Source organism: Drosophila nasuta, chromosome X (genome assembly GCF_023558535.2).
Source record: "Drosophila nasuta strain 15112-1781.00 chromosome X, ASM2355853v1, whole genome shotgun sequence".
NCBI lineage: Eukaryota > Metazoa > Arthropoda > Insecta > Diptera > Drosophilidae > Drosophila > Drosophila nasuta.
Window position 1 is genome coordinate 21,623,181 of NC_083459.1, and position 26,623 is coordinate 21,649,803.

At 38.9% G+C, this 26,623-nt stretch overlaps 3 protein-coding genes across 4 annotated transcripts; 2 read left to right on the forward strand and 1 right to left on the reverse strand.

Moving 5' to 3' along the window:
• Window positions 1–164: 164 nt before the first annotated feature.
• Window positions 165–6,623, reverse strand: LOC132797331 (von Willebrand factor A domain-containing protein 8). Its single transcript, XM_060809027.1, has 7 exons — window positions 6,286–6,623; window positions 4,901–5,328; window positions 4,512–4,832; window positions 3,874–4,442; window positions 1,480–3,603; window positions 615–1,049; window positions 165–550 (listed from the first exon to the last, which is right to left on the reverse strand). Exons 1-7 carry the CDS (start codon window positions 6,473–6,475, stop codon window positions 451–453), a joined length of 4,167 nt encoding a protein of 1,388 aa, XP_060665010.1. The 5' UTR covers window positions 6,476–6,623; the 3' UTR covers window positions 165–450.
• A 503-nt stretch (window positions 6,624–7,126) lies between these two features.
• On the forward strand, window positions 7,127–10,106 carry LOC132796582 (N-acetylglucosamine-6-sulfatase-like). Of its 2 annotated transcripts, none has more exons than XM_060807801.1 (4): window positions 7,127–7,299; window positions 7,363–8,074; window positions 8,642–9,291; window positions 9,360–10,106. In XM_060807801.1, exons 1-4 carry the CDS (start codon window positions 7,297–7,299, stop codon window positions 9,501–9,503), a joined length of 1,509 nt encoding a protein of 502 aa, XP_060663784.1. In that variant the 5' UTR covers window positions 7,127–7,296; the 3' UTR covers window positions 9,504–10,106. The 2 variants fall into 2 exon arrangements, with proteins under 2 accessions (XP_060663784.1, XP_060663783.1); XM_060807800.1 differs by having other exon boundaries at window positions 7,128–7,299; window positions 7,360–8,074; window positions 9,360–10,105.
• Window positions 10,107–11,767: 1,661 nt separating this feature from the next.
• Window positions 11,768–26,051, forward strand: LOC132795658 (mucin-5AC). Its single transcript, XM_060806515.1, is given in 15 exon segments — window positions 11,768–11,936; window positions 13,059–14,813; window positions 15,007–15,852; window positions 15,919–16,098; window positions 16,594–16,635; window positions 16,701–16,727; window positions 18,091–18,543; window positions 18,784–20,349; window positions 20,351–20,406; window positions 20,953–21,174; window positions 21,249–21,736; window positions 21,880–22,310; window positions 23,535–23,985; window positions 24,051–24,156; window positions 24,587–26,051. Coding segments are annotated over 14 exon segments (7,620 nt in total). The 5' UTR covers window positions 11,768–11,936; window positions 13,059–13,355; the 3' UTR covers window positions 25,881–26,051.
• Window positions 26,052–26,623: the final 572 nt, after the last annotated feature.

Here is a 26,623-nt window from a genome sequence, read left to right on the forward strand (position 1 = left end):
AAATCAATCGTGGCACGAACCTATTGTGATAAAGCAGAACTTAACCGCAAACAGAGCCACGCGGTTCTGGGCGAAGATGATAACGCGAAGTAGCAACGTCCCTTGGCTCGTACAAAGCTGTTCTAAACAAAGATTATTACCCCAAGTGTGAAACATAGATTAGCTCAGAGGTATATCAGAATGTTTTATTGCGTTCTCGCTTCGGTATATTTCTAACTTAGATGCAATGCAGGTGCCGCCAATGACAGTCCTGCGCTATAGACAGTTAACGATAGATTGTGGCATGTAATTCTATCGCTAACTATCTATAGTTACGGAAAGTTCTTCCTTTCATAAATCTACATAATTCGTTTAACTACACAAACAATAATTATTGTCAACAATCAATGAATAAACATATAACACATATGAGTATAAGCTTAAGAATATATATGTACATTAGAATATCGCTCACAGAAGCGATGAGGTAAATATCTGTTTTAGAATCTGTGGCAGCTTTGTAACATCCATACATACGAAGCTTTGACCGGCTGGCATTTCAGTTATGATTCTGGAAGAAAAGGAGTTCAAATTATAATTCGAAATAGGTTTAGTCGAAATTAACAGTTACGTACTCTTCGGCCTCTTCAGCAAGACTGCCAATAAAGATGACGTAGCCTTTAACCTTAGGCTCACCGCTTCGAAGAGCCTTTGCCAGATCCTTGGGTGCAATACCATAGCGGGCGAGGTTGGCATCGCTAAGGACAACAACAGTACCATTTTCATAGTTTTCCTCAGCGCTCAATGAGGTACAAGCTTCGCGAGCTGCTTTCACTGTGCTGTCCCCAGACCAACAATATTGTGAATGCGCATGCATCTGACGTATTGCCATATATCGGTCCTTGTCGTTCTTAGGAGCACTTGCCGCATTGACGAAGGGCAATTCCCATCCTTCGCCACTATGTCCGATAATATCGTAAACGATTTTCTTTTCATATCCATGGAATGCTTCCATGACCATAACAACGGCTTCCAATTCACGATCAAGCCGACCATCATAGCCATTGAATCTGTTAAGCATAATAAAAATTTATAATTTTAATGTAATTGAATTAACATTATGACTTGTTTTCTTCAAAATGAATAACAACAATCAATAAAACAATTTTGTTTATATTTAAAAAAATTAGCATTGCAAATTATAAAAAAAATTCCTTAAGCGCTTTGCCCGGTTTACGTATTTGCTAGCACGAATCGCAATCTCTAATAGAATTTCACACAAGCCTTCATTTTACTAAACATTCCTCATTTATAGTTTTACCATAGAATTATTATGAAATATAACATTTTAAGCTCCTATTTTACATATTCTAAAATATTGATGGACATACAGACGGACTAAAGTTCTAAAGTACTTTCATAAAAATAGTAGCAGAAAAAAGTTAATTTAACAACAGAAGTTGCTGACAATGAAAAGGTGTTTCGAGATCATTTTCTTACCTGTACATGGATCCAGAGACATCAACAACAAGCTTGAGTCGATTTGGTTGCTCCTGCGCATGATCGGCCTCAGGATTAGCCTCACTGCGCCGTTTATATATGTTTTTTTCACCAGTGATGCCCTCAATAAGACGTGTGTCGTCAAGTTCACCATCGGTTTGATACTTTTGCCATAAGCGTTCCTTGCTCTTTGTCTGCATTGCCTCTAAAATAGCTTTAAGCTGTTGGACTTGCTTGCGATTCGGTTCACTATATTGTGCATAGACTTGATGATCGAATGCAGACATTTTAATCTCTTGCAATTTTTGCTCATATGCCTTGCGATTCATTTCTCTTGCCGCACGTTTAATATCCTCTGGAATGGCCGCTTTTTCCTCATCGCTCAGTTGATGCACCTTATGGCCCTTGTCTAGTCGAAATGGTCCACCTTTTCCGCCTAAGCCCGCCGTATCTCGTCCACCGGTGCCTCCCGCCCACGTATTACCGCCCACATGAGGCTCATTCTTGGGATCCTCTTTGCCGAACTTGGGTCCCGAAACGCCCAAGCCACTATAACGTTTGACACTTAGCTGGAGCTCCTTTTTCTCTCGCAGCGCTTGTAGTTCATTTTTGGCATATGCCTCAATGGGCAGACCATGCTTGGACAGCACCTGCGTGACCTGATCTAATGCCTCAGGTTGGTAACGATCGAAGTCTAAGACATTTCCCACCAGCTCGGACATGTCCTCGCCCGGATATGCCTCCAAGTGCTTAACAATGTTCACAACTTCACGCGTCGAGTATGGATAGTTGAGCAATCCCTCGTCAGCCAGATTTCGTAATTCACCGAAAGCGTTCACCAATTTTCGTAGTGTTTTAACGGGCACATTCGGTCCGTACTGCTGCAATAGGAAAATCTCCGAGTCTGGCATTGGATTGTCGATGGCATGACAGCTGAAGATGTCACCAAGTGCCGCGAAGAAATCGTTGCCCAAAAACGGAAATCCAGGACGATTTGCCAGCACAATCAAACGAAAATCTGGATGCGTCTTAATGAAATCGGATGCACCATCAGCACGAGTGTCATTGTGGGGCACAATACGTCGACCATCGGAAAGTATCATCTCGCCACTTTCGACTAAATTCCGCAAAATGCAGGTGACATTCACAGGTGCCTTGTCCGCCTCGTCAATGACCAGTACATGACCCGCTTTGACTGCCTTAACCAGCGCGCTGTCCTCGAAAACGATTTGGCCATCACGTAGCGTTGACTGGACGGTTAAACTGTGCACCGTCGTGTCCCTGTGTAGTTGGATATATTCGCGCGGCTGTCGCATAAGTTCCAAGAGCCGATCGATGAGCTTATTTTTGCCCACGCCTTGGTTGCCAACCAATAGAAGGTGCTCGCCAATTAAATAGTCCTGCAAGAGACGCTCCAGCAGTACAACATGTTGAGACATTTCATAAAATAGAGTGCTCGGAACTTTGGACTGCTGCTCCAATTGCAATTCAGCCAACGGCATCTCAGTTGCACCAATTCGTAGTCTATTGTCAACCACACTAATTTGACTAGTCTTATTTTTGTTGCCAAAGAATTTGAAATTTGAGCTTTGATTGATGCCGGCTTGTTGCATGGCTTGCTCCAATGCCGCACGGGATAATGATGGCATAAACTTTATCAGGAAGGTGTTTTGCAACAGTTCGTAGACATCGCTGTCGGGATAGGCAGCTAGGCGACGCCCCAATTTTAGTAACTGTCGAGTTGATAGTGTCCCCGACAAACTCTGAAGCATCGAATCCGTTGAACTGCGTAAGATTTGTGCTAACTGCAGCAGTTGTTGCATCTTCGGTTCCACTTTACCGCAAAATTGCAACAACAGTTCGTTCTCTTCACTCTGCTGCAGTGATCGGAGTTCCTGATAGAGAAACATGCTGAGCAATTCTGGGGTAAGCCAGCTGGCTTTTATGCCACCAATTTTTGGTGGTTCCGCCAATGCTATAATGCGAAATGATTCGCGTATGGGAAAAATGCCGAGTTTGGTCAATTCGTCTTCACTAAGACCTTGGCTAAGAAGAGCTTTGTAGCGATCTGAACGCAGCAATGTTGTACCATCACATAGCTGTACCTCACGTTCATGAATTATTCTGTGGATAACAAATTGAGCTTAATTAATAAATCTTATTTTGATATTTATAATTTAAGATACTTAATAGGCGATATGAGATTATTTACGACCAAACCATTAAAGGGATGATTAATAGTAGGAATAATTGCTTGAATGGTCATTATTCAAGTTAACCAAGCATCAAACCAAATACAAATTTGGGCTTTAAGACCCGTTCACTTAACGGTTCGAACCTTTGCTTAAAAATTTAGATTGTCACCCAAGAACCGCGCTCAACCTCATAACTTACCGTTGCAGAACAGCAGATGTACTCTTATGCAATCGATGAAGTCCGTTCAAAATAACAACCGATCCTGTTTTTGCTGCTCGTACTAACGGCGAATCCTGCCAGATAGTGTCGCCCTCAGCGTTAGTAATGCGTTGTTGGATCAAATCCCTAGAAGTCATATCTTCGTAGAGCATCATTGGCTCCGTGCTTTGATGAAGTAGCCGCATTAACTGCTTAGTGAGCGTGAGTTTGCCTACGCCCTTCTCGCCGACCAAACAGATATCGCCCACGGCATACATTTGCAGCAAGGAAGCAAGCACTTGGCGTTGATGGGATAGATCCACAAATTTTTCACTTGAAACTGAAATTGATCCACCTGGCAAACTCAGTTGTAGATCATCGAGGTTCACTTTGATTGAGTCATTCTCTTCCTGGCTGGTAATACTCTTCACCTTGTAGCCGGACACTCGCTGAATTTGAAGACTCGTCAATAATTCGTGTACGCGCTTCTTTTGCTCGGTATTTAAAATACTTTGGTATGGATAAACGTTCGAAATCACATCGTGTAGAGTGAGCGCTGGATTTGTTTGCTAAATACAAATGATTAATGCTGACATTACAAACATACTTATAATGATATATCACAGCATAATAATTACCAGCATCTGGACAGCTAAACGCAGATTATGTAATGGGAAATCGGGCAATTGAATGTCCTTGTCAGCGGTTTGAAGCGTCAATGCGAACGTAAGTAGTTGTTTTAGTTTCTCAGCAGGCACATCAGATGCCAGTTGTTGCAATTCATCGTATAGCTCCAGAAATGTGTACGACGCGACATTTCGGGATTGGAATCTCGAACGCAGTGGCGGATCAAGGGGCGTTCCTTTATATTTCTGCGCGGGCAAACCTAGTGCAACGACGCGAAATTCCTCAGAGACCCGCAGGACACCCCATTGATCAAGTTGCTCTTTTGTGTGAGTCTGTAAAATTGACCCACAAATATAAGTTTTGAATTGCTTAAGAACATTTTAGAACGTGGCACACTAACCTCTAACAATTTATCATAACGATCAGGCGCCATTAGAAACTTGCCACTCTCCAGATGCATTTCACGATTCTCCAACAGATTGTTGAGCACTGGCAATACATTGCGTTCAACATTCTCAACACCGTCCAAAACTAAGACCCGTCCATGAAGTGCAGCTCGCACAGCGCATTGATCATAGTATGTTGCTGTTTTATTCTGAATCTCGCGTCGCTGCTTCAGATCATTCTCCGTTGTGTCGCGACTAAGTGCCACGTATTCCAGTTCCCGATTCGTCAGCTCCAGGAACTGCATGACCAGTTGTCGTCTAAGCGGCCCAGGAGAACCGAGAAGAAACATATCTTGCTTTAATGCATCCTTTTGTAGCATCCATCGCAAGTGATGGAGTCGGGACTGACTCATCTCAATTGATCCATCACGTGCGTAATTTACTAAAAAAATCAACACTTTGATTTAAAAGATTTATTCTTATACGTTTGTGTTCTCTACTTATTACTCAAATAAGAACAAAGTTTCTATAAGATTCACGAAATTAATCTTAGAATAAATATTGTACGATTCTGTTCAAAAACGTGGAAAAAATTTAAGAACAACATTGATCTGTATGGGATCCTTAAATTAGTTTCTTCCAATATTGTAATGGCTCAACAGAAAAGTTACTTTGTAATTCATACCAAACTGGATAATTAAATCATGATCTTTCATTCAAAATTTAAATGTTATATACAAGTTTAAAATTTGTAAGAAATTGAATTATCAATGTAATTTTGTTGTTCTTTTTTGTAATCAAACATAGAGTTTACAGAAAATATATGTAAAATCCGAGGGTTAATTGGCATTCATCTGACTGTATTACTTATCACTTAGATAATTTCAGAGCCTATAAGATATAAAGTTACTAATCGTTGTTTGTTGACAGCACTTAGAAATATCAAACCGACTCTTTTTAATTGTTGAACAGTAACTAAGTAATCTAGGAACTAATAGAAAGCTTATTTCCAAATTATCCGGCAGAATGTAGTCTTCACACAAATAATGAAGATATTTAGTTTGAGGGTCTATAGTATAGATGTGTTACTTGTATGAAATTGCTTCTTGCATAATGATTGATTGCAATTAATAGCTTGATCTGTGAAAGATCGAAGGAATATCTTTGACAACAACTTACTAAAATGGTCAAATAACATAAATGAGGCTGAACCTATTCAATTAAGAATAAAACTGAGTTTGTAGTTGAATTCTTATGCTGGCACTTAATAATTATCTATATTTTTCTCATCTTACGAGATCGGATAATCATGTTCTTATTCAAGTGACGAGTAGTGAGTACACATTTGTGTTTGTGTCACTGGACTTTGGACTTGTGGCAATCAGCAAGTAAACTTTACCATATTTATGCGGTACCAAATGAATATTTTTCGGCTTTTTTAAACGCACAGCTACATCACCAATGGTTATTTGTTCACCATCTAAATCTTTACTATCCCTGGCAATTGTCGCACAGTGTCGTCCCCATACGGTCTTCTGGAGGCTTTGCCGCACTAAATATCCTCCGCGACATTGTAAATGATATATCATAGCAGTTATCGTCGATCGATCAAGACTTTAAAACAAACAACAAACAAGAGGATTCGCTACTGATGTCTACTATGCTAATGTCGGTTTAAGGAACAGGTAGTTAAATAATAACAAAATGATAAACGTGTTGTGAAGCATATGTTCAATTCAGAATAAGTTCTCTTGAACGGTTCCAAAATGATTGAATGAACCACAAGTCAGATGGAAATCATATGGTCGTTCATTTGAGTCTCATTATATCCGTTCACACTGCGGTCATCTCTTGAATATAAAATTACGTATTTGCATTTAGTAAAATTTAATCTAGATTTCTTTCAATTATTTTCCTAGGTAAATTATAAAATTTTGTATGTTGAGCTACGTTGATAATGCATATAAAAATTGAAATAAAAATTAAGAAATAATTGAGATCGGAATTGTAAAAATACTTTGATTCACGCTGATGACATTATCGTAAATAAGTTAAATTGATAATTGATTTGTGATAAGAAAACAGCTAAAATAGATATGGAGCTATATGAACACTTTGGAATTATGAATTATTTGGAATTTCTTGTCAAATAGTATATTTCTGAAAAATCGAGTCGAAGAGTTTTGAGCTCGATGGTATATTTTAACGGCTAAGCCACGGCCACACTGCTTGAATTAATATGTTTCCGAAACCACCAAAGTTTTAATGTTTTTGTTTGTTCAGACATTGGAAGGGCACTCAACGAAAAAGAGTTTGCTTTTATTTTAACAAGATTTTGTATGAAGTAAAAATATACATATTTTAACAAGCTAATGCTGGTCATATGTTGATGTGATCTTTGTTTTTTAAAATGGTAAACAATTGCTGTAATTGTATTTTATTAAATTACATGTGTATCTTTTCCCTGTAATAGAAGAATTTCGTTGTAATACTGAGCTTTATTTGCTACATCGCTTCGATCTCGAGCAGCGCACAGCATTTAGCATCCCCACCGAACATCATTCTAATTCTGAGCGATGATCAGGATATCGAGTTGCACGGCATGCATCCGCTTCAACAGACAATGCAACTGTTTAAGATGTTTGGTAGCCAGTTTACACATGCATTTACCACCTCTCCCATTTGTTGTCCGTCGAGGGCAAGCCTTTTATCGGGCCAATATGCCCACAACCACAAGACGTTCAACAATTCATTGAATGGTGGTTGCAATGGTCAGCATTGGCGTGAAAAATTCGAGCCTCGAGCATTGCCTGTACTATTGCAACAGCACAACTATCAAACGTTCTATGCTGGCAAATATTTAAATCAGTACAAGGGCGCTGAAGTTCCGCCTGGTTGGCAAGAATTTCATGGACTTCATGGCAACTCACGGTATTACAACTATACACTGCGAGAAAATGCACAAAACGTCAGCTACACAGACACATACTTAACCGATCTTCTAACAGAGCGCGCAGCTAACTTTATTCGAAATGCGATTCGAAAAAAAAACCGGTACAACAACCATTTTTTTGCAATGATTGCTCCACCAGCTGCACATGAACCTTTTACACCAGCTCCACGACATGCCGGTTCCTTTGCCGATGTTTATGCTCTGCGTACACCCAGCTTTAATGTTCCACATAAAGGTAAGTCAGTTAATTTATACCTAAAACTATTATTATTTCACCGGTTGTCTATAAAATTCTAAGTATCTTCACTTAGCTAACGTTACTTATATATCCGAGTGCTTTAACACATAAAAAATGTAAACAAAAATTGTTTACAAGAAATTATATACAATTTTTAAAAAAATATACGTTTTTCGCAGTTGTTTTTTTATCATTTTATAGTACATTGCTAAATTATTGTTAAAATAAATGGATGCAGGTGGTTTGTTATCAACAGGACACCCCATTGTAGGAATTTTTCAAAAAGTGTACCAACAAACAAAACTTTTGCTCCTTGCACTCAATATTTTCTATCATCGAAATTTGTATAATTAGTTTTTGGGTTGCTATCTATTTTTCATTTTTGTTTCATTTTTTAAAAATTTGTCGAATGTACGAAGAAAAACTATATCAGTCATGGTACAAAAGTATCAAATATGAGGAAGTTGTAAGATTTTACACCCAAAGAATACGCTAAAATTTAAATTTCTTACTAAATTTTAGGCATATACAAATAGTGATTTATGCTCATTTTATATAATTTAGATAAGCACTGGCTCGTTGGGTCATCCAAACATCTGTCAAATGCTGCAGTCTCCACTATAGATAAATATTTTCAAAAGCGATGGGAGACACTTCTTTCAGTGGATGAGATGATGACGACTTTGGTGGCTGTGCTGAACGAAACGCAAAGCCTTGCAAATACCTATATTATATATACGTCGGATAATGGATATCATTTGGGTCAATTCGCACAGCCATTCGATAAACGACAACCTTACGAGACTGACATCAAGGTGCCTCTGCTCGTAATGGGCCCAGAAGTGCCCAAAAACCAATTCATACACATTCCGGTCAGCTTATTGGATCTTGCGCCTACTATATTGGAATGGGCAGGCATTTCAGTTCCGGATTATATGGATGGTAGATCATTTAAGGAAGAATTAGTTGCAGCAAATAAGAATTTGACTTTGCAAAAGACAATGCATGAACGCACTTTACTTATCGAATATTGGGGTGAAGGCAATGACGAAACATTTAATCCTTTGTGCCCATGGCAACGACAAGACCATTTATCCCAATGTTCTCCAGTCGCTGAATGTCATTGTCAAGATGCTTGGAATAATACATTCGCTTGTGTTCGTGATTTCCGGTACAATCTCGATCGTATCTATTGCGAGTTTCAGGACACCGAGGTAAAAACATATGTAAATTTCCAAAAATAGAAGAGTATCTTAATGGAATAACTTCTTTTAACAACTAGCATTTTGTGGAGGTTTATGATCTATCAGAGGATCCTTATCAACTGACAAATATTGTGAATGATATACTTCCAATTGAACAAGCCACATACAGTATCCTGCTCGATAAGCTTAGGAAATGTGCTGGTAAAAAATGCAGTGAGTAAATTTCAGATCAGGGTTGCAAGCCCCGATGATTGTGGATTGAGTTTATTCGGCTTTTTGACCTCAATTGCGAATCAACAGCTATGGTTGAGTTCATGTAACGGTTTTCAGAGCAAACTCTTTTTTTATACAAATATTTTCTATAAATCTTTAGTATCTCTCATAAAAAAAAATTGGAGACTCTTATATCGTTATCATACTTAAAATTTTGGTAAGAGGATTGATGGAAAGTGTCGATATGACAAATGCAAAGACGACAGCAGTAAAGTCTACAACGATGGTAAAAGTATAGAAAGATAAAGATGTAGATTTTATTCGTCAGGTTTATTGCCTTGCTTATAAGAATTGCTGTGATGACGAAGAGTGCTATTTAAAGATGGTTGCAATATTAAATTGGAAACAAGTTGCCATAAATAATGGATTAAAGTTAACGAATCATCTATATCATAATATATTGTATGGTTATTCAATTCATATATACTTTTTACTACGAGAGAGAAAGAGTTCACAATATATTCAATTGAATAAATTTTAATATTTATGTATGTATATGTACACCATAACATGAATAAATGTATTAAACTCTGTACATCGCTGTGGCTTACTGTTTTTTTTAAATATGTTCAATAATAAAAATAAAAAATTCGATCGTTACCAAATTTTTACAAATTTAGTTTTTAATATTATCTAACTGCATTTTACAATGCAGTGGTCGAAATAGGCGTGGCTAGCTAAATATGCCGGACCGTTGGAGACTAAATTATGGCGGCAGAAAATTTTTGTTTTATACCAGAATACATGCTTAATGCTGGACGGGAGTTATTCCCACCAAAGATCGTGCTCAACAAAGAACTAAAGGATATTTACATACATACCTGACTTACGAATATAATGTCCATGCCTTCTGGTTGTTTATCTGAAAGGATTCCAGCAAAATCTGCTTTAAGTTGTTCGCAAATTTTTATTTTGCGAATATCTCGCCTTTTGTACAGAAATAAATTATTGCAGCCTTATTGTAACGGTAACGGGGTATTGCTGGCGGCATAATGATTGCACAGTCTCGAGACCAAATGAGAGAACGGCGAACTGATCATTGATTTATTTATTTAAATAAGTTGCAAATATCTTAGCACGCAACAGTATCACTTGATAATTATTTTTTGAGTAACAATTTACCGGTAAGGATCTTGACATAACAAATCAAACGCACAACACAGAGTTGCTCATGAAGGAGATGAAATATATCGATTGTTATCACAATCGATAGCTACCAAATGCTTATTAAATTTGTACATATGTACATATACTCGAAATTATAATAATATTTATTTCTAGACTTTAGTTTATTCAATAAATAATCTTATCTTTCAATCATTGTCATACACAATCAATGACTTTTTTACATTAATATTTTACAATAATATATGAGGTTTTACTAAATATATTTACTATTTTTTAACTGATTGTTACCGATAGTAACTGGATTGTATAAATGGTTTATAAAAATAAATTAAGCTGAACTTAAATTAATATAAAAGAATTTTATTTACTATTTTTTCCATACATTTTTTTTATTAAATTATAAATATATTTAAAAAAGTACGAGCACAAAAAATATATATTCATTTCATTCATAAATATTACTGGTATTTCTATTATATATATACACATATATATATATTATTGAAAAAAAAATAAATAGTTTCGAAAGTTACATTTGCTTTTTTTGTAATTAGCGGTATCAGTACTTATACAAATATCTGGCTTATAATAATAAATATTTTTCATTTCTTGAATGTAGAGTCTATTAGCGATGCAAATATTAAATTTTTAACAACACATAAATGTTTTTTTTATTATTGTTAGTAATATTAGCATTAATAATATTCTTTGAAATAGTTTATTTAAGGAAAAAATTACCGTGATAACTAAACATAATCGATAATGAGTAAACTAACTCTCATATTTTGAAATTTACTCAAAAACAAAACCAAATGTTATTTCTTGCTTAAGAGTTATAATAGTATTTGTTAATAAATTCAACAAATGTGTCGGAAAACAATTAAAATTCTTATTAGATAAAAATTCATTTCCTTCGTTCCGCTAAACCACCCTTCATGTTCTGTATTGATTGAGTTCATGTACCTGAAACAGTTTATCGTTCAATTCCTGTGTTCCTAAGTTTTTGTTAGCTCGATTGTACATTTCCGATAACGATAAGCATTTCATATGGAAACTATTGGCTTTACAATAAACATAAAAATCGATGATTTACTTCCACTGTTTTCGTGTTCGATTTTGTGGTCAAAAAGTTTGAGAATACGTGAATGCCATTTATTGCAGTATTTAACTAGCATTATGGCAATACATGAATATTGAAAATACTGAAGAAATAAGCACAATGCATTTGGTGTATATAGTGCTGCGTGATTGAAGTGAGAATTTGATAAGAAAATCATATTGTAACTATTAAAAATAGTCTGTGATGTGTACTGCTCTTGCTGCTGCTCTTTCGGTGCTGCTGCTGTAGCTGTAGCTGTTGCTGTTGCTGCGTACACACAACACACGTAGGAAACACTACCATGTTGACTACACTCTACACTCTAAATAAAAAGTGCAAGCGAGATGGCTATTGCTACTAGAATCATTGTATACAACATCTTACATATACATGTATGTACATACATACAAGGCAAGTAGCGCGCGGGCGCTCTCGTCGTAGCCGACATCATCAGCTTTAGTGACTACAGACATACATACATACGTATGTACGGTACATACATATGCGTGTATGCATGTGTATGTGTATGTAGTATAAAGAAAAATCAAAAACAATACAAAATCGGTCTACATTATTACGGAACGCGAATCGAATGTATGCAAAATCTATGCACATATAACATCAAACGCGCAAAATTGTTTATACCCCCGCTATTGATGTACAAATTATAATAAAACTGCAACATTTGCTGGTGCTGTGCTGCAAAAAAAAAAACCGAAACGAAACGATACGAAAAAGAAAAAGGAGAAAAAAAAATACTGCTCAATGAAAACATTTAAAACAATGTCAATAAAATACATGTACATATGTATATGTGTATGTGCGTGTGTGTATATGTAAATATAATTATGTGATATTTGTTTTGTTTGAGCATTTAATGTGTAATGTAAATTCGATGAATATGTGTGTGGTTTGATTTCAAGTGTTTGCATTATGAATGAGGCTGAAGAATAGTGGAAGGAATAAATAGTGTGTGTGTGTGTGCGGCAGAAAGGGGAGAAAGAGGAGAGAATCCTAGTTACTATTTCATTTACACATTCGCAGTGTATGTACATACATACATACGTACGTATGTATATATGTAGATGTATGTGTATTTAATTATTGCAATTTGCCGGACTTGACAATTGTTGAAAAATACTGCATCGTGTAATTAATATAATTAATTAACATCATCGATTATTCCACATTGAAATCATGAACAAAATGCAATAATAATATTTGCAGCTTGAGAAGAAGTATTACATCGATTTTTGCATTTCTATCTCTTCAAAAGGAACAACAAGAAGAAGAACAAGAACATCAACAACAACAACAACAACTGTCTGGCCTAATATCAAAGACGACGAATTCAATTTGCTATAAAGAAGGCAGAGCACACTTTTGCCCATCGCCAGCAGTTTCTTCAGCTTCGCCAGCTTCTGCTTCAGCTTCACATTATCCAATGGCTGCTCACGTGGATTTCGATTTCGAATTCGAATTCGATTGCAGTGTGAAAGCTTGCATGCTGTAGACGGGGGACACAGGACAAACAGACAGACAAAGCATTAGCCTTTTACATGCCCCCATTGACATGGACACCAGCAACACACAGTTAAGTGCAGCAACAACGCCCGAGTTAAAGTCGTCGTCATCATCGTCGTCGTCGTCGTTTGCTAACTGCAGCCTGCTAGCGGAGACAACAACCACAGCAGGAGCAACTACAGCAACATCAGCAGCAGTCGCCGCATCAGAAGCCGCATCAATCTTGCAACAGCAACATGAATCGACAACACACAAGCGTGCAACGTCGCAAGGATTTAATGCAAGTGCAAGTGCAACTGGAACGCAGACAGCAACGACGATAGCAACGAATACAACGGCTGCCACGGCCTTGAACCTGCCACCGCCTACATCAATGTCAATGCCAAGTGATGCCGCTCTATTGACTTGTCCGCCGCCATTTACAACAGCAACAACTGCAACATCAGCAGACTTACAAGCAACTGGAATAACAGCAGCACCAGCAACAGAAGCAATCAATTGCACGTCAAGTGCGTCTGCAACACTTTGTGCTAGCGATTTTGACTCGGACACCGAGCTATCAATTGTTGCAGCAGCCGCCACACAAGCGGCAACAGCAGCAGCAGCCGCAGCTGGCACACTTGCTGATCACCCAACAACGCCGCCACCGCATCAAGTTGCAGGCGCAACGGGAACGGGGACAGCAGCATTGACGGCGACAACATCGTCGTCGTCGTCGAATGCAATTGGAACAACATCAATCAATGGCCACAGCAGCAATGCTGCAGCTGGAGGAGCAACGCATCCAAGTCTAAACACCAAACAACAGCGCCAACAGAAGCGACGTCGCGAGCGTGCGCAGCGCCTGCAGGCAGAGCGCGATTCAAGTCGCAGTAGCAGCGGCGGCGGCAACAACATCAACAACAATTCAGCAAGTGTTTTGAGCGCCGCCAATTTGATTGCAGGCGCAACTGTTGTCAGTCTGGGCATGGTGACCACAACAACGACAACAACCAGCGGCAATAACAACAGCAACAATAATAATAATGCTGGCCTTGCGCCCGCCATGCTCTTGGCCAACAACAATAACAACAGCCACAACAACAATCACAACCACAACAATAATGTTTTGGGACCCGGCAACAATGCCATGCTATATCATTTGAACAGTGCTGGCAGCATGGGCGAAGATAGCAACAATTCGAATGGTAACTTCACCAGCAGCAGCAATGGTAGCAACAATCTGTTGCCGCCCACAGACAGCATTGCATCGCTACTCCTGAATCCACCGCATTCGCCCGAATGCAACTCTGGCCTTATGGCCTCGCCCAGCGACAGCGAAGGTGAATCTCTCGATGAGGATCTGCTGTCGACGTCATCGTCGTCCACGCTGTTGCTGCCGCGCGATAAGCCTCCGCCAAGACCGCCACCTCCGGTGCGCCGCAAGTTGCCGCGTTCGCCGGTGCTGGAGGAGGAGATTATCGATGGATTTGCCATATTAGAGTTCAAAACGTATGAAGATCTTGAGGTGAGTTTTGGTCCTTGAATATTAATGTCTTCTCAACAAGTATGCAAAAACAAACCGAGAATTTTGAAATCATGTGAACTTTAGTGCTATTCTTGATAACAATAAGATAGTAAGACTGTCTCTTGGCTTTTATACAATACAATATATATTTAAGGCGATGACATTTCATATTGATTTCTATTCTTCATTTCAGTTCGCAATCAAATTGGGCCAAAAACGCAAAGAGAAACGTCTGTCGGCTCTGGAAGAGCTGACGTGCACGTATAGCATCGAGGAAATGAAAATGCCAAAGATCATCGATACAGGACAACCTCACCCGCTTCGCACCAGCAATAACCTGTCCAATAACTTGAAGGAAATTAACCATCATCATCATCCACGGGCCGTCAACATTGGCAGTGCAATTGTAGTTACTACTACTAACAGCAGCAGCACCACAACTAATATTAATATTAATAATAATAATAATAACAACAGTAGTACGGCATATACTGCGGTTCCGCTGGCGCCCGAGTCTGAAGCTGAGGTATCCTGGACTGGAGATCATCAATCGTATCGTCATCAGCAAGAGCAACAGCAGCAACAGTCCCAGCAGCTAACTGGCAGTGCCAGAAATAATAATAAAAGCAGTAATCTAAGCATTAGTCATAATACCAATGCTAATCAAAATGAAATTAGTAATAACCAGCACATGGGCCAATCCAAGCAAACGGAGTCGCCGTCTGTCAACTCTGTGAACAACTGCTGTAATGCATCGATCTCCGAGGCATCCCTATTGGAGAATGGCAATGACAAACCGATGGCAGATCGGGATATCACATTACCATCGTCGATGTCCGTTGGTTTCGTTGTGCCAGACAAGGAGCTGAGTAGTGGAAATGCCGCAATCAATTCTCAAAATTCCAACAGCAATGTTAATCATCCAACAACAGAATATCTTAGCAGAAAAGGCACGAAATCAACAGATTCTTCGACAGCAGTTAAAAGTCAACTGAGTGCCATGCTCTCATCGTCATCGTCATCATGCCCAAAAATCAAAGTGAGTTTTTAAAACACCATCTTATCAAAAGATTCATTTGTATTAACTGTTCAACTATATCAACAGAAGCTTAACAACTTTGAAAGCAACGAAGGCGATGTGGTTGCATCAGCAGCAGCAGCAACAGTTGAGGCCGCCGGACTGACGCTGCAACTTCAAGACTTTGCGAATGGCTCAACGCAAGTCGTTGAGACCACAAGCATTCTACTTAAGAAAGAACACGATGTGAACGAAGCATTTACTGATGTAAGTTTTACAAAAACATAATCAGGCGTGCTCCGGAATTTAATTACGGTATTGTCAGGCTTAAAAAAAAACACGTGATTTCGTTATTTTTTAACGGTTTATTTGGCTTCGTTACATAGATTTTGGTCAAAAAGAACCATTTTCACTATTAATATGTACAGATATTCCCGATCAAGCTTGAGAATTTGTAATTGGAATGGTTATTCTAAATTCCCTCCAATAGTTTTTTAATGTCGATTTGACTATTTGATTTAATATTCATATTTTTTATTAAATAATTTCTAAATCCAAGGTTTATTTTGCCACTTTGTAAATGAATTTTAAAACCCAATTGGAAAACAAATTTGTACTTAGAAATATAATTTACATTCACAAAAACTTGCGCAATGAATCGCAAATATAGACCAGATACTTTTATATGTAAATAGCGGAGCACGACTGAATACACATATGTATGTATTCGAGATATTTATAATTAAACTATATTTTCCACAGGTTTCAGAGCATTGCAATAGCAACAACAAAGAAACTAATATCGTAAGTATTATTATAAATATTTTATATCAATTCAATACTATATATATGTCTTGTTTTTATTGCAGTGTGATACAACTCAAGGCGAAAGTACGGTAAGTGTGAACACAAGAAAGAAACGAATAAAGGGGCTACTAAAAGGTCTAGCTCAAGATGAGAATGTGCGAAGATTTTGTATATAATGCACTACAAATGAATTTTCGTAATTTGCATGTACAACTAAACTTTGGTTTAGTAGTAGGATGTGTTTTGAGTTCGATTAATAATAATGTGAATAAGAAAAAAACGTTTTGTACTTACAGTAAATTATGGAAACGTCATATAACAATTTTTGCCCCAGAAACATAATGTTATTAAATTTAAAGACTATTCTCGACCACTTTTCCTTTTTGAAATGCAACTATTTCTTAAATTGTCATTACAATTGGATTTTGAATAGATGATACGGGACTTTTGTATGACTTTCGACCTTTCCAAGGCAATTAGAATATAATCTCAAATTACAGAACAAACTAATGCAAAAATTCGTAATGCAAAGATTTAATCTTTTAACAGATCGTCATTATAAAGAATATTTGTTGATATATGTATAAGTAAAGAGTCGATTGAAAATTGTAAAATCCATTACATATATTCCAAGTTGAGCGTGTTTGTTTGTTATGAAATATTGAGAGATTACGCAAAGCGAATATTAGTTATGGCACTTTTGCAGAAATACTGTTTATAAGCAACATTTTTAATTAATGATTTACAAAAATTACTTAGGCAAAAGAAATGTAAAATACGACTGTTCAAATCCGAAAATTAATTGCATTATGTGTTTATCTAATCTTTTGCAAAACATGGCGATTATAAACACATACAAATTGTATTAAGAGATTTTCAATTATTAACAAATATCGGTTAATAAATTATTGTGATATTCCCATCCCACATTTTTTTTTATCTACAAACAATCTTTTGTCTTGCTCGTTTTCATGTTTCAAAAATATCTTTATGTTAAAAGAAATTATACTTGACATTCAGCGAATAACAATATACTAAATTAAAATTTGTTATTATTAAATGCACAATTTCAGTTGTCGTTGGCAAATAGTTCATTGGTAAATTTATGTTGAAACTACGCTTTACTCAATTGATCTATATTTTTTCACCTTTATGGAAATTCTTGTAGATTTTTGGAGTATTCCACTTCATTGGGAACTTAAACACGCTGCTTAACACATTAGTAAAGAGCAAAAAAAAATTATGAATGTTCTTTAAAGTATTGTTCTATTCGAAGTCGTATTGTTTTCCATTGTAGATTTTTTTTTACCTGTTGGTTTTAAGTAGTACTAACATAATTGCCTATTGATTTTAAGAATTAAATGCATATTTATGTATAGCAATGCATTGTTGAGTCTTATCTTAATGTTATGAAAATCTAATTACGTTTTTGTTTTTTATTTACTTTTACAGAGTTCGGAAAACTTGATTGCTTTCGTTTTTCCTTCAACACCATCCCATGTTGCGAGTATTTCACCCAGGCAAGCCACCACGTGCAAGTCATCCGAATATCTTCTACAAGCGCAAACGATTCCAACTGAATCTGCGACCGGTGACAGCGATCTCTCGAAGACATCTGCAGCCGCTTTATCAACGTCAGAAATAAGTCAGGCGTCGAATTCAACTATAACGTGCACAGAAGCACTTGGGTCCCATACAATTATTAAGAAGAATGGTGGCAGCAGCGGAAACAGCTCGTCTTCGGATAGCAGTTTACAACAGAAAAGCGTCAGCGCAACAAATTCTGCAGTTATGTCGACGAGCTCAATGTCAGAGACCGGTGATAGTTTACACTTACCGTCAAGTTCAGATAATCTATTGGATGTCAAAATGGTCCATCAACCTACAGCGGCTTCCATTTCACAAGTAAGTTTTCACACATGCATTCAATTTGGAGATGATAGGGAGGGTATAGATCTCAAGAATTATAAAAGATGTAGATATAACGATGCTGTATATCACTATCTTGTTTAATGTATATTGAAATGGAGAAAATTTTAAAGATATTAAGTCATGTAATGACAAAGTGTGAGCGTTCAAAAGTATAATAGTATTAGTTACATTGAATTGCATTGAATTTGTAATTGACATTTCTTTTTTTTCTAGGTGTCCAACGCTAGTGTCTCATCAGTTGGTTGCGATTCGCACATAACATCGGCCTCATCTGGACAGGGTAGACTTGGTCAATCGTCGTCAGCAAATGCTCAAGAAATGATGCTAAGCTCCAAGATGGTAACATCGTTAGGCATCGAAGCTGTTGTGCCGCCACGACCCACAATTCCACAACTGTTGACTGCCAGCAATCCTTTGACACCAGTTTCTGTGGCACAATTGCAGGGCAGTACGTTTGGCGAGCGAACGTCGTCTAGCATGAAATCAAATGATAAATCAATGATATTGAGCGCAGATGGGAATAATACGACGCCAGTTCCCATCGATTTGCAGAAGAATCCATCTGCTATAATGCCAGTGTCGATGCCAACGAATCCAGTCGCCAATGGATTCCTCGCGGGCTATTGTGCGCCGGTCAGTTGCAGTGCACCATCAGCGGTTTTATCACTATCAGGAAGCAAGGGGCTTTCAGTACCAATGACCTCGTTGCCACAAAATACAGCCAGCAGTAGTAATTCGATTGCGACAGCAGCAGCTGTAGTTGCCGCCTCTGCTGGTATCACCAAGTCGCCATTTAATACGGGAATGGGTCCCGTTGTTGGATCTGCAGTTGGCTCGTCATTGGTTTTTCATGGTGGACCACCACCACCAATGCCCCACTTAGGAGGTGCTGGTGGACATCCAATGCTAATTCAATCGACGCCATATCGTACACCTTATGCGAACTATTCGTTGTATGCACCGTATAATAGTGTAGCGCACGGCCATGGACAATATCTGCCGTCGGTGCTACCAATAGTGGCTCCAAACACATCATCAGCATCTTCACCCCACCGCAACAGCAGCAGTCGAGAACCGCAACCTCCGCCGCCGCCGCCGCCATCAGGAGCGGGAGCGGGAGCGACACCACTGAAAGCACCAGTAACAAGTACAACGACATCACAGCATCAGCAGCCGCCACAGCAGCCGCAGCAGCAGCAGCTGAACGTCAGTGGGATTTCAGTATTGCGACCTGTTACACCACTTGGTGGCTATGTGATTAGCAGCAGTGGGGCAACAACAACAACAGCAGCAACCACAACTGCATCAGTACCTTTGGTAAACTCGACTCTTCCTCCTCATCCCCACCCACACAATTTATCGGTATACGCGGCAGGAGGTGTCTTTGGTGTATCATCAACAACGGGGCCAGCAATCACAACAACAGCAACACAACTGTCAGCACCCGTCGTAACGTCCGTTGACGTTACACAGCAACCGCAATTACTTCCATCTGCACCACCTGCATCGCAAATGCTCTCACAATCCGGTTATCCTTCTGCCCATCATCTGACGCCACAATTGCTGACATCATATTCACAGTTTGCACCACCAGCAGCGCCACCAACACAACAACATCAGTCGCCATCGGTGCGCTGTAGTACCACTTCAGCAATGAGCACTGGCAACAACAACAATAGCAACTCTGTTGTCACTGTACAAAATGTAATGACAACGATGTCATCAACATCGTCAATAAATACGCCAATAGCAGCGTCATCATCTTCATCTGTGATCCAAAAAAACTCTTTCACCCAAAAGCGACAGTCCTAGCCGAGATCGGGACGTCAATTACAGGTACACATCAAATTGCTATAAACAAATAACTACAATAGGAATTTCCAATGGGGATAATGAATTTATTTCATATAATTTGATAAGCATGATTTTTAACTATGTGTTATATACATAGTTTTTCAGTTAATTGATTTTTGAAGGCATAAAGTAAATACACATATACTAATTGGTCTGTGTTTCCGTCTGAGTGAAAACCTTTGTATATCTCAGAGAAATGAAATTTATATATAATATACATTTTGAAGACAATACTTCTTAGTATTACACATAAAATAAATTTCCGAGCTAGGATTTTGGTACACTTTATTAACAATTGTTGATAGTTTCGAAGTGGATGTTATTATTCATGAATGTATTTGTAGGTGATATGTCCAGCTGCTATAATCGCAATATTTTTTGGTGGGAAACTAGGTATTTTACAGTGGAGTGCCGTCTTTTATAGCCTTTTTACATGCTAGCGGCTTTTCGTTTATCATTTTTTTATTGCAAAACTCAAATAAATTTGAATATATTCATTTTACTAAGAAAACACATCTTTATTACCAGCATTTCAAGCGTTCGCCCAAACAATACCGTATCGATGGCTGGCGCACCTCAAGGCATCACGTTAGGCCCGCAGTTCTGTGGCCTAATGCCATCGACACCTATTAGTGGTGGCGCCTCCGTATCATCGACGACTGCGTTATCAACTGCCACAACTCATTCGGTTTTAGCAGTTACCGGTCCCAATATAGCCAATTTTTCTCCAAAGACAGGGCTGTGGCTAAAGTATGATATTTGAAGAATTACCAGAAACAAATAAAACAAATTCGATTAATATTGTATTGTATTTTATATTACAGCTCCCCAGTTATGCATCCTTCAGTAATTCCTCCTCCATGTGCATCATCAGTGCCAATTGTGTCGAGTGGCAACGTTCGACCATCACCTTCCCCACTGAGCTCTGGAGCTGTAGTTGGAACACCAACGAGAGTTATTGGAAATGCATTTTCACCACACGCCTCAACTCATTCCAGCACTGTCGGCAGTGGAAATCCCTCAGCACCAGGAAATTTTCAGTCAACCTTCTTCGCAACACCATTGGCACCGCCGCTTTCATCTTCAATTACACCCACATCTATACCTATGGCTATTAGCAGTAGTTCCGTGACGATGTTGCCCATGGTGTCTCACACCTCGGCAGTCATCGCAACGATAACAACAGCGACAACGACAACATCGTCGGTTACAACTGTGGGCACAGTACAGTCCACAGTTCCGACCGTGTCGAGTGCAGTCACACCCACAGCTCATCCCTTTTCGGCCGAATCTCTCTTTCAACCAAGCAAAAGTATGTATTGTTAACCTAGATTGCAGATTAGCGATGGATAATTATGGATAGTCGGTCTTCTATCGATGGTTTCCATCTCTACTGCAAAACTATTAAGTGTATCAGATCGTATTCTAATTATATGCGTTTTCCAATTTATTTAGATGATCAAGCAGACTTATTGCGTCGCGAACTCGATAGTCGTTTTTTGGATCGTTCTGGCTTGACCCAACCGCCACCACCACCAACATCTTCGTCAACATATTTACGACAAGAGCTGCACCATCATCAACACCAGCATACGCATCTGCATCAACATCCACCACATCCACAGATGCTGCCAACAGCAGCATCTATGTCGGCCGCTGCTAATACTATTTTGCCCCAAACACCGCCAACGTCAGCGCAAATATTTCCACCACCACTATTTAAAGACATTCCGAAAATTCCCGCTGTCGATCCACAATTTTATCGTGCTGGCATCGGACTACCTCCTGGGTATACCGGTTATAGTCCAGCAGGGCTGCTGCATTCTGGATTGGGTGGACCTACTCCGTTCATGCCGCCAAACCATTTGACCTCATTTGCTCCCAAGGTAAGCATAACTACCTAATTGTTGCATGCAAATTCCGATACACGGCGACACCACTTCTGCTTTGCTGGTTTCTCCAAGATGCGACACAAGTCCGCTATTGAAAGCGTATGCTCTATGCAAAACTATTGTGACAAACGCCACACATTTGTTAATATGTACGTTGAAGCGTATAAATTATCACAATTCTTTACGATGCAGTTTTTTATGAGAAAAAGGAATAATTGAGAAAGTGCAGCGGTATACATTGTTGTGATCATATATGTATGTACATGGCTAGAAATGGAAAACTCGACAGAAATTATGTTTATTATTACTTTCATAATACACCTGCCTTTTTTCTGCACTGAAATGGCAATAAAACATTTCCCTAAAGTTTTGTAGAAACAAACTACTCAGTCAATATCGATAAATGATCCTTTAAATGTCGCAAATCCCCTATAGAGGTATTATCAAATTTATTATTATTTAAGTTAAAGTTTATTGTCTTTATACCATTCTTTATTCGATCACTGTACTTCTTATGTTTTTATATATTTTCAAAAATACACGAGATTTCGGCTAATGCCGTCTCTTTCTTTTCCCATTTTCTGTGTCAATAAGTGGTTTTACTATCGTTTGCACCCAATTCAGCATCCACATTGTCCTTGAATATGTAATTTGCATTTTACACGCCAGTGATGTTGTAAACAAATAGGTGTACTATATGCATATATGTATGTATGTATGCTTTGTGTGTGTATATGTAAAATGCTTATGGCCTGTGAGGAAGGACACACATATGAGCAGTATCGCGATATCTTCTCTCTCATTTCCGCTCATATGTTTTACTATCGCATAAGACTATTCAAATATGCGCTTACAGTAATAACTATCACAATTAAATGATTGATTTAAGGAATGAATTAAATGATATCTTAAATGATCGATGGTCGTGGTTGAAAATAGAGAAAAACCTTGTTAGTTGCTCAATCTTTTTACATCACTACTATACACATGCTATGCTATGACGTTGTCTACTGAATATTACAATGAACTCATTTGTTGCACACTTACATATCTATACAGAACACTATGTCGCTACCTTCAGTGTCCCCTACTATAATACCATCGATCTCTAACCCCTCCAAGGTCCTCCCGCAGCGAGTGGTATGTTAAACATTACGTGTAGAGCTACACTTCACTTCTCTAACTACGCATATTTTCTATTATCGTTTATTTACATAGAAAACTGGACGTTGGAATGCTATGCATGTCCGCATTGCGTGGGAAATTTACTATCACCAAAACAAGCAAAGTTCGGAGAAATTAGTGTGTTCCGCTTCCATTGTTGGCCCAAGTCATAGTAGCTGCAGTAGCAGCATCAGCGTCAACTCTGGTTCATCTGGTGCACCTGGCAATGCGAGCAATATGGTCGGCAGTGGAGGATCAGCCAGTGGCAGTGGCTCCGCTAGCAACATTGTCACATCTGTTGCGAATGGAAACGTGATGGCAGCAGGCGGACCATCGCCAGCAGCACTTGGCATGAAATCGTCTCCGGCATTGGCTTTAAGTACAGCGTCCCCGCATTTACTGCATCGATCTGGTGAATTGCCTGCAGCTGCAACATACGCTAGATCGCCATTTGAGGCTTCGCCTCTAGCTGCAAGTTTTATTGGAGCACCACCTAGTCATATTGGTAAGTGGCACGCTTTGGTGTAAATCAGCAAGAAACTCACCCTTTAACGCCACCTAACTCAACAGGTACAGCAGTTTCCCCTTTTGGACGGTACGTTGGATCGTTTGGTTTTGGAGGTCTGACACATTTTGGACGCGATATTTCTGTCGGTGGGCATTTAGACGCATGGAGGTAAGTCATGGGATTATGATTATTTTGTGCTAAGGACTGAGATGTCCGAACTTATCTTATTTCAAAACAAAGTGCCAAATTTCTTGGACTAGCGAAATTGTGGATATTTGCAATTAAGTGTTAGCTTATCACTTAAAATTATTGTAACGATACAGAAAGCAGGCGTTTTGAGATTTTAGTTGAATAGAGCCGCAACCATTTCAATTACAAACTATTTTAGCTTATGTATATAAAGTATAAAAGGTAATATACCTTAGTATAAAAGATAGTTTTGTAGGTCAGTAGAAGACTTGATTTTTGTTACACTTTATAATTAGCTCAAATGAGATGTTATCGCTGACTTGCTTTATATGATACTCTTAAACTTGAGGGTTAGCTTTATTGGATTTTAGCAGGAAGTAATATAATATTCATTTGTAATTTATTTCAGAACAAGTTCTGTGCCACGCTCTGTAGCGTATCATCCTACAGTTACATCTGGACCAAGTGGTTGGCCAATTAAAACGGATCCTGCTCTGGAGAATGCACGTCGCGAGGCCGAAGAACGAGAACGGGAACGCGAGATAAGAGAACGCGAGCAGAGAGAACGTGAGCGTCAGCGACGAGAACGTGAGGAACGCGAACGGAAGGAGAAGGAAGAGAAATTGAAGCGTGAGCAGCAGGAGCGTGAAAGAGAGCGAGAACGTGAACGGGAGCGCAAAGAGCGCGAGCGACGTGACATCGAGCGCCGTGAAATGGAACGTGAACGGTTAATGCAGCAACAACGAATCAACGAAAGCAACAAACAGGCATCAGCTGCAGCAGCGTCGTCAGCAACAGCACGGGATCGTTCACCTCATCGCAGCATCGGCAGCATTGTTGGTGAGCACAATACGGAGATCCGCATTAAGGAGGAACATCCGCGTAGCACCAAAGAGGAACAGGATGTGATGCTTATGCGTGCATCGGCTGCGGCTGCTGCTGGTGTTGCCGTAGGCGATCCGCGCTATCATCCATCATCGTTGGCAGCGGCACAGGCGGCGAATGCTGCGATAGCAACAGCACATCATCATGCCAATTTCATGGTTTCGACAGGTCGGCATGGGCCACCGCATGGATTACCACCGTCATCAGCGTCTCATTTGTCGCGCAACATGATGCCTCCCACATTGGGTGTTGGTGGACCTCTCGCTCATTTTGCCCCACCTGTACCACCGCCATGGGGCATTGATGCATACCGCGATCCCTATGGTCCAATCTTGCGTTACAACCCCATCATGGAGGCAGCGTTTCGTCATGAAGCCGAAGCAGAACGGCAAAAAGTCTTAAGTATCTATGCAGCACAATCTGCGGCTCACTTGCGGGGTAAAGAACCAAGTCCCATACCTCCGCCATCGATGGGCCCATTAGGTCCACCTCCAACGCATCTGCGTATGCAGCCACCGCCACCAAGTGTTGGTCTAATGTCATCATCAACTGCGCCACAGCCGCCTTCGCAACAATGTCAGCAACCGCAATTGTCGACAATGGGAATGGGGAAGGCGGGACCAGGAGGCGCGCCCGGTCCGCCAACGATGAATATGGCTGTACAGCATATGATATCAGTTGATCCTTTGAAAAAGGAACCTGATCATACCATTGGTATCGTAGTGAGTTCACCTGGGACAGGTATTAGTCATGGTGCTGTACCAACAAGCGTCATAGGCATACCATCGGCTGCTTCTCCAGCAACGCCAAGTCGATGATAACCTATTACAAATATGAAACTGATACCTATAGAAAAATAAAGAAGTTTTGTCAAATTTCAAGCACTTCCATTTTTGTCAATATTTGAATTTGTATTCTGCTCTTTGTCCCTACCTCCACTCAACAACAACAACAACACATCTGAGCCTGACAAACAAAAAAAAAACAAACACCAAGATAGTAAGCGCAACGCTTTTGTAATATAAAAAGAATGAACGATAAAAATATATATTTTAATTTAATTTTAAAGTTGCAAGATGAAATATGATATAAACAGAACATATTTTACCTACTGATCAAAAACCAAAAAATAAAAGGAATCCACGGTCATCAAAAAAAGATCCACTTGTTCTAAGATTATATTTATGCGAGCCATAAACTTTCGCAACAAGTTGCTTCCCACTTACGTCTACCCGCAGCGACAGGCACATACTCGTATACATACAACTATATATTATATGTATTTATATATATACATATATGTATAGTACTTTTATGTATATGTATATATATACATATATGTATCTAGTACTCTTATGTATATGCATATATATATATATTATATATAAAATAAGACTTTAAATTTATATAAAAAACACCGAATACCTATTAGTTTAATTAGATATTTAGATTTGCATATAAATAATAGAGCATTTGTATTATTTGTATAATTCGTGGACATAATTATACTCAAATGTACATATATATAGCATATAACATATAGGCATACATATTATATATA

Bases quoted from the DNA above. Each gene is read 5' to 3' on its own strand.
- LOC132797331 (XM_060809027.1), bottom strand. From the start codon at position 6,475: ATGATATATCATTTACAATGTCGCGGAGGATATTTAGTGCGGCAAAGC. The intron at 4,833-4,900 runs GTTAGTGTGCCA...TCAATTTTACAG, and splicing joins GTTATGATAAATTGTTAGAG to ACTCACACAAAAGAGCAACT. The intron at 1,050-1,479 runs GTAAGAAAATGA...TATGCTTAACAG, and splicing joins GTCTCTGGATCCATGTACAG to ATTCAATGGCTATGATGGTC.
- LOC132796582 (XM_060807800.1), top strand. The intron at 8,075-8,641 runs GTAAGTCAGTTA...TATATAATTTAG, and splicing joins CTTTAATGTTCCACATAAAG to ATAAGCACTGGCTCGTTGGG. The intron at 9,292-9,359 runs GTAAAAACATAT...TTTAACAACTAG, and splicing joins GCGAGTTTCAGGACACCGAG to CATTTTGTGGAGGTTTATGA.